This window comes from Apus apus, chromosome Z (assembly GCF_020740795.1).
Source record: "Apus apus isolate bApuApu2 chromosome Z, bApuApu2.pri.cur, whole genome shotgun sequence".
NCBI lineage: Eukaryota > Metazoa > Chordata > Aves > Apodiformes > Apodidae > Apus > Apus apus.
In genome coordinates, this window is record NC_067312.1 from 53,272,984 (window position 1) to 53,287,234 (window position 14,251).

Here is a 14,251-nt window from a genome sequence, read left to right on the forward strand (position 1 = left end):
AGCAGTATGGAAGAGTTTGTGTTCAGGTGTAGAATGCAGGATTGTCTCAGACAGAGCAGCCTTGCTTTCTGGACTCTCATGTTCACAATACAGCCCATGATTTCACTACATTGAAGTGTCTAGCTGATACAGGCAGCAATCGACATAAAAAATGTCTCAGATGAGGGAGAGGAAGTCTGCCTGTTTAAATTAGTCTCAGAGGAAACCCACTTGAGATAAAGCCCCAGATTCTTTTATTTTGTTGAAGATTTGTGCAATTGGGTAGTCAGGCCTGGTGTCAGGTTTAGGGAACAGAATCAGTTTCTCCAGGCCCGATTTTGAAATGAAAATGAAAAATCTGTAGATGAGAACTGTGAACACAGCACAATTGGGCACCAAGTGTTTGAACAGTGAGAGGAATTCAACTCTTTGCAGGGTCCAAGTGCCAGAGGAACCTCCATTCCTGCCCACTGGCTCCAGCGACTTCATTAGTGTTGCTAACGAGATCTGATTCTGCCAATTATTTGTTTTGGAAGAGTACCTGTCACTCTTGTGTTGGTGCCAGTAGCAATTGCTGCATAGTGCACGAATTGCTCAGAGCTGCAGCATCTCTGCTTTGCCCTCCACTACCTTTGTTCATCTCCATTTAACTCAAGGTTAAATAGCCTGATTATTCAGGAAATACCATGGCTTACCATAGTAAATTAACTACAAATGCCACCAAACTAGTCTGCAGAAGCCACTTCTGCTTTATTTTGAAAACCTAATTGATAAGGTACTGAATATAATTAAATTTCCTTTGGGTGGAAATCTTTTCCTATGGAAACAGTAGCAAGAGAGCTATACATAATGAAATGCAGCATTGAGATAAAAAATCTCTAATCATATGTCACCATGCTGTGTTCAATTATACTTCAGTTTATCTCCTGTGCAGTGGGATTTTTTTGCCCGTTAATACCATGAACAAGTAAAGTACTACCCTAACAAGAAACAATTTACGAGAAAAGCAATTGCTTTGAAATCATTCTTTCCGACCAAGATTTGTTGTGTCTGCCTTCTCACTTCCAATTTTCTTACCTGACACAAAAGATTAGTGTTTAGTCAGCAGATTTACTGGTGGAAGTGAACTGATATGGTAGCCTTTTTGTGTAGGTGAGAGCCAGTATCAAGAGTACATACTCTGATTTTGTGCGTCATAGGGAGTGAGGAGTGCCACCAGTTTCTGCTAATCTATCCAGGTTCCTGAGTTAAGGGGGGATGTCTAACAGCAGAGAAGTTTCATGTGCATCCATCAAGCACTGGAGGTCCATCCACTTGCTGGTGATTTGGGAATCAACCAATCTTGTCGTTTTCCGGTTCTGTTTCTACAAGATGCTGCATGTTTCTGACTAGCATGCAAACACACTGCTCTGGAGGGGAGAGAAGCAAGATATTATCAAGCCAGTGTTTGTATTCCACCACATTTTCCTTAGGAGAGATAGATGGAAGTTGTCATCACAGCAGTACACAACAGCAGGAGAAGGTGCGATGTGTGCAAACTCACCACGGAGACACATAAAAGTCCTGCAAACATGGCAGGAGGCACACTTTAATCCTACAATAATACAGAAGAGATTCAGGAATCTGAACAGGATCCCAGTGCATGCAAAGCAAGAAGAAGAGATGTGTCAATATGGCACTTTGGGACATGGTTTAGCGGTGGACTTGGCAGTAGTAGGTTAACTGTTGAACTTGATGATCTTGCAGGTCTTTTCCAACCTAAGTGATTCTGTGTTTCTAAGATAAAACATCCAATGAAAGCAAGCCCTTGACCAATGTGCTCACCTAGGCTTCCTCAAAATGGAAGAGAAACTCCTAAAGAAAGCAGGACTCTTGCTTCCTTCCACCAGGACACTCTTCTTAGTCTCAGGCAAGGCTGAAGCCACAAGAGCTATCACTCCAGTTTCCTAAGGAACAGATGGTCCATGACAGCTTAAGAACATCTAGAAGGTGAAGGCTTTGTGACATTTCTCCTCCCTGCCACAAATCTCACAGACTCACAGAGGTGTAGTAGGAGAGTAATTGAAAAAAGCAGAGGAGTCATGATGTACATTGCATTTCCTGGCACCGCTCTTGTCCAAACACACAGACAGCACACCATGTTGTTCTTAAAATCAGGCCTTGAGATGCTTTTGAAAGTGGTATTGTCCCACAAAAGATAGGGCTGTTTCCTTCTATCCCCAGAAACTCGAGGAACTACTGTAAGGCTGAATTTTTCTCATTATCAAATTACAGGTCCTATGTGTTAGACAGAGAACTGTTTTTAAAATCACACTTCATTCCAAGCCGCTGCCGCTGAGGGGAGCAGCTGCCGAGCCGTGAAGGGCTGCCCCCCAGACCGCGGGGCCCTGCCGGGGGAGCAGCCGCTGCTGCCGCTGGGGCAGAAGCTGCCGGGGCTGCACAGGGGCTGCACCCCCCACAGCCAGCGGGCCCCGAAGGAGCCGCCGAGGGAACCGCTGCGGGAGGGCAACGACACTGCACAACCCCCTTTTGCCCCACCACGGTCCCACTCCCTGTACTCGCACACACATCGCGACCCCTTTTTGAGGAGGAATTTTGTGAGGCTTGCCCGCCTCCCTCCCTCTCCTTCGATCCGCAGCCCTCTCTCGGAGAGAGCATCCTAAGGGCACAGAGCTTTGCATCACTTCCCTGAAGGGCACAGTACTTTTGCATATATCCCTGGTAGCCATTTGCCGTTTTTACATTTTTCCTGAACCTCATCCCTTAGTGTAACCGCTCTTCAATAAACTGGTTACTTCGTAAAGTAAATATTGGCCTCAGTACCAATTTGTGGGCGTGGTGAGGGTGGGATTCTAATCTCCACTCTAAGATACGGTCCCGCAGCGGCCGTGAGAGGCGAGCACCACGTGCGACCCTCGGGTTCATTTAAATACCCCTCCAATTTGGGGGGGGGAAGTCGCAGAAGCGCCTGACAGCCGGTAGCCTCTCTGATGGCATCAGCTTGCAACACCCTAACCTGAGAATAGTCACCAGACAACAGAGGAAGGCTTCTGCCTCTGGTGAAATGAGAGCGGAAATCACCGACAGCTTACAGCGCACCGCTCTGCTACTGCCTGCCAGACCTCTGTGGGACCCGAGGGGCTAAATAAAGGCTGAAACGCTACTGTTCTTTTAAGAACAGAGAGCTGAGATCCTTGCCTGCTCCCGGAGAAGAGAGGAAGAGCCGCCTGCAGCCGCCAGAGCTGGAGCACTGTGCTGGAGCCCAGCCCAGCCAAGCTGGGAGAAGCTCTGGTTCCAAGCCAGAACCGGGACGAGCCAGGCGGAACCAACCAAGCCAGAACCGCCGCCCTGAAGGACCCGGCCGAGCTAACGAAGCCGGGGGTGGAACCGGGGAGCACCCGAGCCCCGAGCGCTGCCGCAACTGCTGCCCACGCGGTGCGTGTCTGCAGCCCGTGTGGTGCGTATCCGCTGCCCCTCAGCCCAGGGGGCCACCTTCAACGCGCCAGGAGAGCAAGAACCCCAGCTTCAAATCTTCCCTTCTTTCCTGTCTCTCTATAGAGTTCACTCCCCATTCTCACACTCACATTGCTGACCCCAGTGGGGGGAACTGCGACACGCTCTGAATCACCTCCCTTGATCATAACAATCCCCTTCCTATCCTTTGCACCCTGTCAGCGGCTTGCATTGTATTTACATTTGTTCATCCCTGCTTTATTTACAGATAATCGGCACATATAAACCCCTCGCTCAGTGTCCTCATTCCCTTTTTGAGCACGACCCCAGGTGGGGTTTCGACAGGTACCAAGTAAAGCCTAAGGGGGGGGGGGGTTAACCACTCAAATGCCCTTTTGTTTGTTTGTTTTTGAACTCTTATAAGGTGGTATTTGGTCTTGGTTGAGTTAGGCAGCATCAGGAACCCTCTAGCAGAAGTGAGCAAATAATTTATGCCTGAGTGGTTCCCTGTGGAACAGCAGCAGAATGGAATTATGCACCACAAAGCACTGAGCAGATCAAACATGGGATGCAGGAGAACAACTGGGGAGGGACAGAGGACAGCAATTCTTCACACCTTAGTAGAAATCATGCAGTACATTAGGTGTGGCATGTGATGTGCTGTATGTATTGTAAAAGTCTTGATTACGAGCCAGCTACCTAAAGCTCTGCTGACATCTGGAGCTGAACAGAAAATGAATGTGAGTTTTTCAGTGCAATTAAGTTCTCAAGTTCGAAGCAGTACCTTATGGGACAAAAGCTGCCTTTCTTCATTCTGTCTCCAAAAGCAGCAGTCTTTAACACAGCCTGCCTGGCATTTACACGTGTATAAAGACTCTCAGTTCAGACAGATCCTTGTCAGGAATATTTGAAGTGAACAACGAGTTGGCAACTAAATGTCACATATTAATCAGTGGGAACATTTGATTTTTGTCAAGATTTGAGTTCCTTATAGAGCATAGTTGATTTTGAAATTGAACACCAACTAAATCAGGATACATTTTGTAGCTTGCAGCATATTCCTTGAGACAACTGACTAAAATAACAAAAATATTTGTCAATTTCCACTTCATAATCTGGTGTGCTTTAATCTTCAGGGTACTTTAAAAAAAGGAGTCTAAATTTAAGAAGGAAAATTTCTGCAGATCTTGAAGAGTAATACTTTCCCACATTTGGGATATTATTTTTTTTCCTTAGATCTGCCTTCTTTACTGTGAAATATGCCTTTAGCAGCATAAAAATATTTGTCCCAACACTGTCTATGCTCAGCAAGACTTTGTAATGTGGTGTCCAGTAAATACAATCTAAAACAGAATACTCAATACAGTAAATCAGGGACTTAGGGTAGGGAACACCACAGTGGCACATGACAAGAACTGTTCATTAAAGAGAATTTTTATAGGCTTGGATCTATTGTTCAAGTTTTTAAAAGCAGTAAAGGAAATTTTTCCTTTCCCACTTTGCCCCTTGCTAATAATTTGTTCTCAGTTGTATCAAATAACACAATGCATGATTTACTGGTCAGCCAATGATTCGTCTAGTACCTTCTTTCCAGCATCCAGAAGCAGATGCTTTGGATAAAATGGAGAACTGCCATAGACTGACACTCCTGTCAGTCTTCATTCTCAAATTCCAGCTACCAGTGGTTTTTGAACTAAAACTAACCCTAACCCTAAAACCTATTCCTCTTTGCTTAGTAGGTCTAACAGCTCCACTAATTCATCTTAGTAATTCTTGAACTCTTTTATACATTTGGCCAATATGATGACCAATGACAAGGAGTTCCATAGTTTGTATATTTATTTCTGAAAACCAAGAGATACTCCAAGAGAGATGCTGTTTTCGTAGCCATAACATCATGATCTCCAATAGATAGGGCTTAGTGAGGGTTTCTAGGTAATACTTTTGCACAAAAGGCATAGGTTATTTTACCTTTGCTTGTGAGTTAGGCAGGACTTATACTTCTCTTCCAACTTTCATTCTCCACCCATTTCTGTAGATCTAAACACAGCAGTTGCCAGGTACAAGACTCAGGATTATTTGAAAATAATTATTTTAACATTCCATTTTTGTAAGCCAATCTCAGAGTAAAATTATTTCAAAAGAGCTTTTAATTTGTACTGCACCTGTAAACTTCCAGGAGGCATGAAATTGATTAAATGTATCAGTTGACCATAAAAAGCATTGCTGGGAATGCTTCTGTGCTCCAAGAAAACTGTTTTGTTTTGGTTTTTGCATTATGAAGAAAAAGTGTGAGCTATCTGCCTTCAGGCTGTTGAAGCTCATGTGTTACACAACCACTGAGGATGAAAGAACACAACCTTGTGCAAAACAGCCTGAAACAAAATCCTGCATAATTTCCCTGTAGGAAACTAGTGACACGTAATAGAAATATGTTAAGTAGATTAGGCATGGAATGGAAAGGGCAAGTGCTGTGACATAAAACTAGTCAGGAGAAGACAGATCAAGCCAGAGAATAAACAGCCAGCCCTTAACATGTCAAAGCATATGTTGCATTCAGATACGATTTGCATCATAAAGAAATTAGTTAGGTCATAATAGTTAAGGCTGAACTAAGTCTGAATCATTGCTTTAAAGTGCAAATGAAACATTATGTGAGGGCCAAAAAAGGATTCTCCCTTCAATCATATTGCTATTGGTTTAGCTAGAAAATGAGCTTCAAGCCAGTTTACAAATAAATCTAGGATGTGATTTATGAAACCTAAGCTTAAAAATGGGCATTTTCATCTTCTGCCATGTTTTTGTCCACACAGTGCAGTGGCATATGCACTTCATGCAATAACTTGTTCTCTTCCTATATACTTAATCTCACTGAAGTCTTGTTCACAGGCTATTGCTGAAGAATTCCTCCCATTTCTATACATTCCTAACTGAAAGATTCATTTATTGCAGGAACAGATGCAAAATGTCCTGGCAGCTTCTTTAATAACCATGCATTTACAATGCTTGGCACCTCTCATTCATAAGGCCAAAAAAAAAGGGCCACAAACAGGGAGTGCAATTAACCTTCTGACTGTGCCTCTTTCTGTAATGCCACTCAGCCTGTCTGCAGTGAGGACATGGCTGAGTTTTCCTCTAGGAGCAAAGAAGTCCATAGCACCTCAGAGGGGTGTGTCTGCAGCACAGACCCAAGCTGTACGCAGAGGGCCACAGAGCCATCGGCAACAGCATGCTGTTCTTTGAACAATTTTCTAAAACCAAAAAAATTTATGGACACCTCTGCTGGTGAAGAAGTATTATTTCCAAAGTGGTCATGCCTCCCAGACATTTCAAGACATTCATCAGGGGCTGTGTGTGTTCATAGAGGAGGACAAAAGTGGGTTACACAGGTGAAGGGTAAAGAAAAACAGATAATCAAGGAATAGGGGTTACTGGGATCAGAGAGCAGCTCTAAACCCTTCACTACTGGCTCGATGCACAGCACCTGTAGCGACAGAAATTGCCATTCCCTGAAAGTGTTAAGACTATGCAAATTTGTTGTAAGATATCATAGGAGGAATGATCCAAAATGATCCCCAAACAGAAAAGCTTCACTGAATATGAGGGCAGCAGAACAAGTCCTTGATTAGAGCTGTTTGGTACTAAGACAAAATACAAGCTACCCTTGAAAAGCATATATAAGGAAAAGCTAATATAAAAGCAGTCCCTTTAAAACAAGACTTAGAAGTAGAAAAAATTATTCATATTCATTTTATTAAAATGATAACTACAGTGAAGGAATAAGGCAACTTTTTAGTAATAGAAGGGCCTATATGTGCTAAGACACTCATCTTCACAATTGCAAATCAGTTGTTTGTGTGGAAATAGTAGTTTGGAAGAACAATGTAGTTTTGTCATAACTCCTCTGATTGTGATGAGTTGAAAGCTCCCATTTTCGTATCTCCCTTCTGCCACTGAAAAAACAACTTTGTCTTCATATTGCTAGAATGCTCCAGCAAACTCTGGAATTTGCTAGCGTTACATGACCGTGTCCATATCATAGAATCATACAATCATGAAGGCTGGGAGAGACCTCTAAGATGATCAAGTCCAACCATCAGAGATCACCATTCAAATTAGGTACCACTGTTCAAATTAGCCAATTAGCACTGGCCAGGTACGAGAGGCAGGCTTTAACCTGTTGTCCATTTTGCTGCCAGTTGTCATAAGCCTTATGTTCTTCTCTTGCTGTGGACTGATCTGGTAGAATAGGGGGCCTGTTCCAGTCCGTCCTTGGCTAAATCAGCAAAAATGCATCATTCTTGTTTTGCCGGCTTGAAAGGCATTTTGTTTAGTCTTATGTGGGGGCAGAGAAGATGGACCGTTCCCCACAGGCTGTTTTCATGAAAAGGAAGTGTTTCCAATTATCGTGGCTGCAGGGGAAAAAGCTGAATTAAAGAATGAGGAAGAAAGCAGAGAGAGCAGGTGAAGAAAGCAGAGAGAGCAGGTGAAGAAAGCTCCACATTTTCCACTTGCTGATCCCGCAGCACACACACACAAAAAAACAACAGAGCAAAACCAGGGAGTTGGGTGACCATTTTTCTTGAATTCAGTTTCGATTTTGTGTTCCCTAATTTCAAATGCAGGGGCAATACTGTTCCGAAGAAATCTGACACCGAGCTGGTGCTGAGCATGGACATGAGGCTGATTCAGGGCTGCAAATGGAGCAAGAGGCAACTTCTGCTCCTCCAGGAAGAACTGTGGTCGCCAAGTTGCAGTAAGACCCTCAGAGCCCCGTGGCCTTTCCCCCAGCCCCCCCCAGGGACACCCTGGCAGCAGCCCCGGCCCCAGCACCTTGGTCCTGGATGCACCAATGTCCATCCCCACGGGCAGGCGGGGGACAGGGTTTTCTGCACGGGGGGAGCCTGAGGAGGCCACCTCCAGCTCACTGCCTTCCTCTCCTCTCTGCAAAGGTGGCACCACGCTGCACCCACAGATCTGCCTGGCCTTGGAACACCTGTGGGTGCTGAGCAGCAGGAAGGAGCCAGCACAGGAGCAAGAAGAAGACGAGGGAGGTCGTGAGAAGGACATGATCTCCCTTATCTTTGCCTGGCCCACCAGCTCCTGCACTGCTGATCTGAAGTGAGTCCTGCTGCCACGTCCCATGGCCGGCAGGAGAGGTTCCCAGCCATGCCCCTGCCACCCTGTGCATGGCCTGTGCCTGAGGCTGGGGGGCAGCAGGGCCTGATGCTGGTTCTCCTCTCTTCCTGCAGCTCCCGGGTGCTGGGCACCCTGCAGGGTAAGACGTGGGGAGGTTGCAGGCGCAGCCGGACGGGGAAGCACAGCTCCCAGCAGGGGAGAGGTGCCCCTCTGGCTGCGGCAGCTCTTGGGCAGAGGTGCCTGGCAAAAGAGAAGGGGCAGCTGGGGGCTCAGCCAACTCTCTGGATGTCCATGCCTGGTGCACAGGAGAGCAGAAGGAGCCAAGGGAGCCCACGGCACCTGCCTGCCCCTGCTCAGAGGCTTGGAGAAGGAGCTCAGCTGCTGCCATGTCGTGAGTGTCTCTCTGGTCTGGGCTCTGTCCCCCGAGCACTGCTCCTGCAGCCCAGCAGCAGAGGTATCTATCACTGCTCACCTTCTTCCCCTCCTTCTCTCTTGCCCAGTGGAGGACTTTCAGCACCAGGCACCTGGAGAAGCTGTTGGAGAGAGCCAGGCAGAGGTGAGCATGGTTGCATTTCACCTTGGCCTGTTCTGAATACCAGGAATGAGAGGCCAGAGGGATCAGCTTGTGCAGGAGCGAGGGAGGTTCCTGCAGTGCCGTTCCTGGAGCAGAGAGGACTGGGGAGCCACCAGGAGCACCAGCATATCCAGGCTGGTGGTGCTGGTAGGAAACAAGCTGTGTGGGGCAGGGAGCCTGGGAGGACAGAGGGTCCCAGCTGTGCCACGCTCAGGCTGCTGGTGCTGGTTGCCCTTGCTGCTGCAGGGCTGCTCTCTAAGCACAGCCTGGTTCTTGCAGGCTGATCCCAAGGAAGGGCCTGAGACATCCCCATCCAGCAGCACAGAGGGATTCTCTGTGCACCAGGTGAGTTTTGGAAAGAAAAGCCACCTCCTGCAAGTCGCTGAGCTGCACTGACTTCTCCCCTGAGTGTTGCCATGCAGGTTGAGAAGCCCAAGGGACAAAGAGGAGCAAGGACATGCCCTGGGCAGCAGGCGTCCCACTGTCACATCGGCTCTCAGGAGGCTCCGAGCCGGAGCCACAGCTCCAGCCACGGGCTCCCTGCCTGTCTTTCTGCACTGCTCAACACCAAGCTACAGGTAGGGCCAGACAGGGCAGGCTCCAGCAGCGTTTGCCTGGTGGTCTCCACTGGTGGGCTCTGAACGGTTTTGCCTTTGCAGCAGGAGAGAGCAGCATCAGCAGCATCAGGCTGCAGGGCAGGTGGGCTCCAGCTGCAGCAGGGCACCCTTTGGGCAGCCCTGGCAGCGCTCTGCGGGGAGGACAGCGTGCTGCCCCAGCCCATCCTGCTCTTGGCCACCATCTGAAAGGTGAGCACTTGTGACCTGCCGCTGGAGGGGCTCCTGGCGGGGCTGGAGTGTGCCAAGGCTGAGCTGGAGCACTTGGCCTTGCAGGACTTCCTCTGAAGCATCCCCTGCAGGCTCCTGGTGAACAGCTTTGACGAGGAAGCGATGGCAGCGACTCCCAAGGCGGCCAAGGAGAAGGCGGAGGAGCCGGGAGCGTCAACGCGGGCGGCAGCGGGTGGTTGCCGTGGCAACGCGCGGGCCAATGGCAGGGCCGGGCGCTGAGTGCGGGGCGGGGCCAGGGCCAGGCCGGCACGCGCCGAGCCTCGCGGAGCAGCCGCTCCCCGCGCGGCCGCAGGTCCCGCACGCGGCAGCAGGGGCTGCGGGGCGCGGAGCCGCCTCCGCCCGGGGACCGCACCGACCCCCCGGCCTCCCCGCCACGGGCTCCTGGGGCTTGCGCCGTGGGGCCGCCGTTCACCTTCTCTCTTTCTCTGCTCTTGTTTCCCCAGGAGCTTCTTGGTGCCCGCGGAGCCTGCGGACTTGGTGGCAGTTGCGGGACGTCGCCGCGACGAGGTGAGGGGCGGGGGCGGGGGCGGGCGGCAGCAGCCGGGAGGACGGTGGGACAGGCGCCCAGCCGGGCTGCTCGGGCCCTGCAGGGCCGGTAGGTTTGCGCAGGGCAGGGGTTGTGCTGGGATGCGTTTCGCCGCCCCCGCAGCCGGCGTGTCAGGGATCTCCCTCCTGGCGGGGGCGGGAGGTTGCGGGGGCCGAGGGCTGACACCGGGGGTCGGGCCCCCGAGCGACCCGTGGCTGCCCCAGCCTTCTCTGCTGCGAGAGAAAAGCCTGTTTGCAGGGAGCGGGGCTGCCGGTCCCGCCCCGCCGCGGCGGTTGGAGCCCCGCATCGTTCTCGCGGCGCCCGGGCCGGCTCAGCCTGCGCGGCGCTCCTCGGCACGGCCGGGTCCGGCCGCGCTCTCCTGGCCCCGAACCCGCCGGTTCCGGCTGTTCAGCCCAAAGCTGCACCCGGAGCACCCGGGAACGGCAGCACCGCAGCCCTGCGGGGGTGCGGGAGAGCGGCGGTGCCCTGCGGAGCCCCAACCCTCTCCCTGGCGTTCCTGCAGGACCCGCCCGGTCACCTCCTGCCCTTCCCGCGCAGCCCGTGCCGGCAGGAGCCCAGGCATGGCTGAGGGGCGGCCCGACGGCAGCGGGAAGGGCAGGAAGAGGCGCTCGGCCGGCACGGACAGCCCGCCCAGCCTCGCGTGGCTGCGGGAATTCTCCGTCAAGGACACCGGCATGGCCAGGCCCCCGTGGATCCCAGACCCCCTCGACCGCCCCGGGAGCCCCAGCTTTGCTGCCCCCTGCTCCCCCCCGGCTGCTGACCCGGCGTGCACGGCCGTGCCCCGCACTCCCGCCCACCCCGGCTCCTCTTCCCCCGGGAGGCCGGCGCAGCGCACCATGGCCGCGTGCCCTCAGCTGCCAGAGGACGCGGGCTGCGAGAGCGACGCGCAGGTCAAGCCGCCGTACTCCTACGCCAGCCTCATCTGTATGGCGATGGAAGCCAGTGGGGAGCCCCAGATCCCCCTCTCGGCCATCTACCGGTGGATCACGGACAACTTCTGTTATTTCCGGCACGCCAACCCCACCTGGCAGGTAGGACATTCTCCCTGTCTTTCTTTCTTCCTTTCTTGCTTGCTTTCTTGCTTCCTTCCATTCTGCCTTTCTTTCCTCCTTCCTTTCTTTCCTTTCTTTTCCTTCTTGACTCCCTGCCTTCTTTCTTGCCTTCTTGCCTTCTTTTTTGATTTCTTTCTAAATTTTCTGTCTTTCTCGTGTGTCTTTCCTTTCTTCCGCCTGGATGCAGGGAGGGATGGTGCCTGTTTTTAGCCAAGTGTTTTCCCCTCAACACAAGCAATGGGCAGAGGCACGACTGCATCCAGGCAGACTGGGAATATCTCCGGAGAACGGGACGCCACAGCCTCCCTGGGCAGCCTGTTCCAGTGCTTTGGCACCCTTCTGGTCGCTTCCTGTGTCCCAGCTCGTGTCCATTGCTCCTTGGCCCGTCACTGGCAACTGCTGACAGGAGCCTGGCTCCAGGCTTGACGCTGCCGTGTCTGCTTTCTTTTTCCCAAAGGTCCTTGCTGGAAAGGGGCCTCTCCCCCAGCATCCACATGCAGGGTGGTGCTGTGGCAGCAGACAAGCACTCCACCCTGGTTTTGTTTCTCTTTGGTGCCTAGAACTCCATCCGGCACAACCTCTCCTCCAACAAGTGCTTCATCAGGGTGCCCCGGGAGAAGGATGAGCCCAGGAAAGGAGGCTTTTGGAAGATGGATCCCCTGCGTGCCGAGCGGCTCCAGAAGGGTGCCTGCAGAAAGCGGAGGAGGTCCCCAGCGCAGACCCACCCGGCCTTCACAGAAGCAGCCCAGCAAGAACCAGGGTGTGACGCCAGCCCAGCCACTCCAGTGTGCACCCCCACGAACGTCCTCAGGGTCAGCAGAGAGTCGCAGCAGCTGCTGCAGGAGTTTGAAGAAGTCATGGGCAGCCAGACCTGTGATCCAGCTGGGGGCCAAGCAGGGCAGAAGCACCAGCAGCCCTTGCCCACCCGACCGGCCAAGGTGGCTCGGCTTTCCAGCTCTGACTTGCTGAGCCAGGAAGAGCAAGAGGAGCTGGGATCCTTGAAAGGTGACTGGGACTGGGAGGCCATCTTCAACACCAGCCTGAACGCAGACTTGTCCACTTTTGGGGATCTGGACCTTCTGCCTCCAACCGGCCCCATCATGCAAGACCTAGACTTGATGGTCTGTGGGCAGCACACCGAGGGTCCCCAGGGGCAGGAGCAGGTCCTCACTGAATCCCAGCAGAACAGCCCGGGCTGGGATGAAACCTTCATGGCTGCTGCTCTCCTGCAGAGTCCCTGGGACGAAGGGACAAGCGATTGCCTCACCAACACTGTCAGCATGGAGGAGGTGTTTGAATGCGATGACGCCCCTTCGCCAGAGGAATGAAAAAGAAAAGGTCTATCAATGCAGCAGTTCGGCCTCTTGGAATGTTTTTTGCATAATCTGTTCTATATTACCTATTCCAAGAAACCTGTATTTCTACCATTACAATTTCTTAGTAGTAGAGGGCTAGAGGAAATGCAGTTTTGGATTGTTTGAGATTTTCACTGTTTAATTGTTTCACTGTTTAATTGTTTAACTGTTCATATTTACACTGTTTAATTGTTTCACTGTTTTGCTGCTTAATTCTCGAGCTGGTTTACATTTACACTGTTTAATTATATCACTGTTCCTATTTACACTGTTTTATTGTTTCACTGTTAGTTCACTGATTGTTTAAATGTTTCACATTTACACTGTTGAATTGTTTGAATTTTCCACTGTTTAATTGTTGAAATGCTTCATATTTACACTAAATTTCTTCACTGTTTTGCTGTTTAATTGTTTAAGTATGTTATGTGTTCAATTTTTTTCAATGTTTCACTGTTTAATTGTTCAAATGTTTTATATTTACACTGAATTCCTTCAGTCTTTTGCTGATTAATTGTTTAAATGCTTCATAATTACACTAATTGTTTGACTGTTCCGCTGTGTAATTGTTGAACTGTTTTATGTTTTCAATGCTTATTTCAGTGTTTTGCTGTGTAAGTGGTGAAATGTTTTGTATTTACACTGTTGAATTAAATCACTGTTTAAATGGTTAAATGTTTCATATTTACACTGTTGAATTGTTTCACTTTTCCACTGTTTAATTGTTGAAATACTTTATATTTACAGTAAATTCCTTCACTGTTTCACCGTTTAATTTCTTAAGTGTTGTATTTTCAATGTTTATTTATTCACCATTTCACTTATTGTTTAAATGTTTGATATTTACACTCATTGTTTCACTGTTTTGCTGTTTAATTGTTTAAATGGTTCATATTTACACTGTTGAATCGTTTCACTGTTTTGCTGATTAGTTGTTGAGCTGGTTTACATTTACACTGTTTAATTATATCAAGAGTTGGTTAAATGTTTCCTATTTGCACTGTTTAGTTGTTCCATATTTTCACTGCTTGTTGAAATGTTTCATATTTACACTGTTGAATTGTTTGACTTTTCCACTCTTTAATTGTTGAAATACTTTATATTTACACTAAATTCCTTCGGTGTTTCACTGTTTAATTTTTTAAATGTTGTATTTTCAATGTTTATTTTTTCAACTTTTCACTTACTGTTTAAATGTTTCATATTTACACTCATTGTTTCACTGTTTTGCTGCTTAATTGTTGAGCTGGTTTACATTTACACTGTTTAATTATATCACTGTTCCTATTTGCACTATTTAATTGTTTCAT

The 14,251-nt window shown here is 49.4% G+C and overlaps 1 protein-coding gene across 1 annotated transcript; it reads left to right on the top strand.

Moving 5' to 3' along the window:
* The first annotated feature begins 11,097 nt into the window (after window positions 1-11,097).
* LOC127396019 (forkhead box protein J1-like) lies at window positions 11,098-12,917 on the top strand. Its single transcript, XM_051643567.1, has 2 exons — window positions 11,098-11,568; window positions 12,150-12,917. The coding sequence occupies exons 1-2, from the start codon at window positions 11,098-11,100 to the stop codon at window positions 12,915-12,917; spliced, it is 1,239 nt and encodes a 412-aa protein (XP_051499527.1).
* Window positions 12,918-14,251: the final 1,334 nt, after the last annotated feature.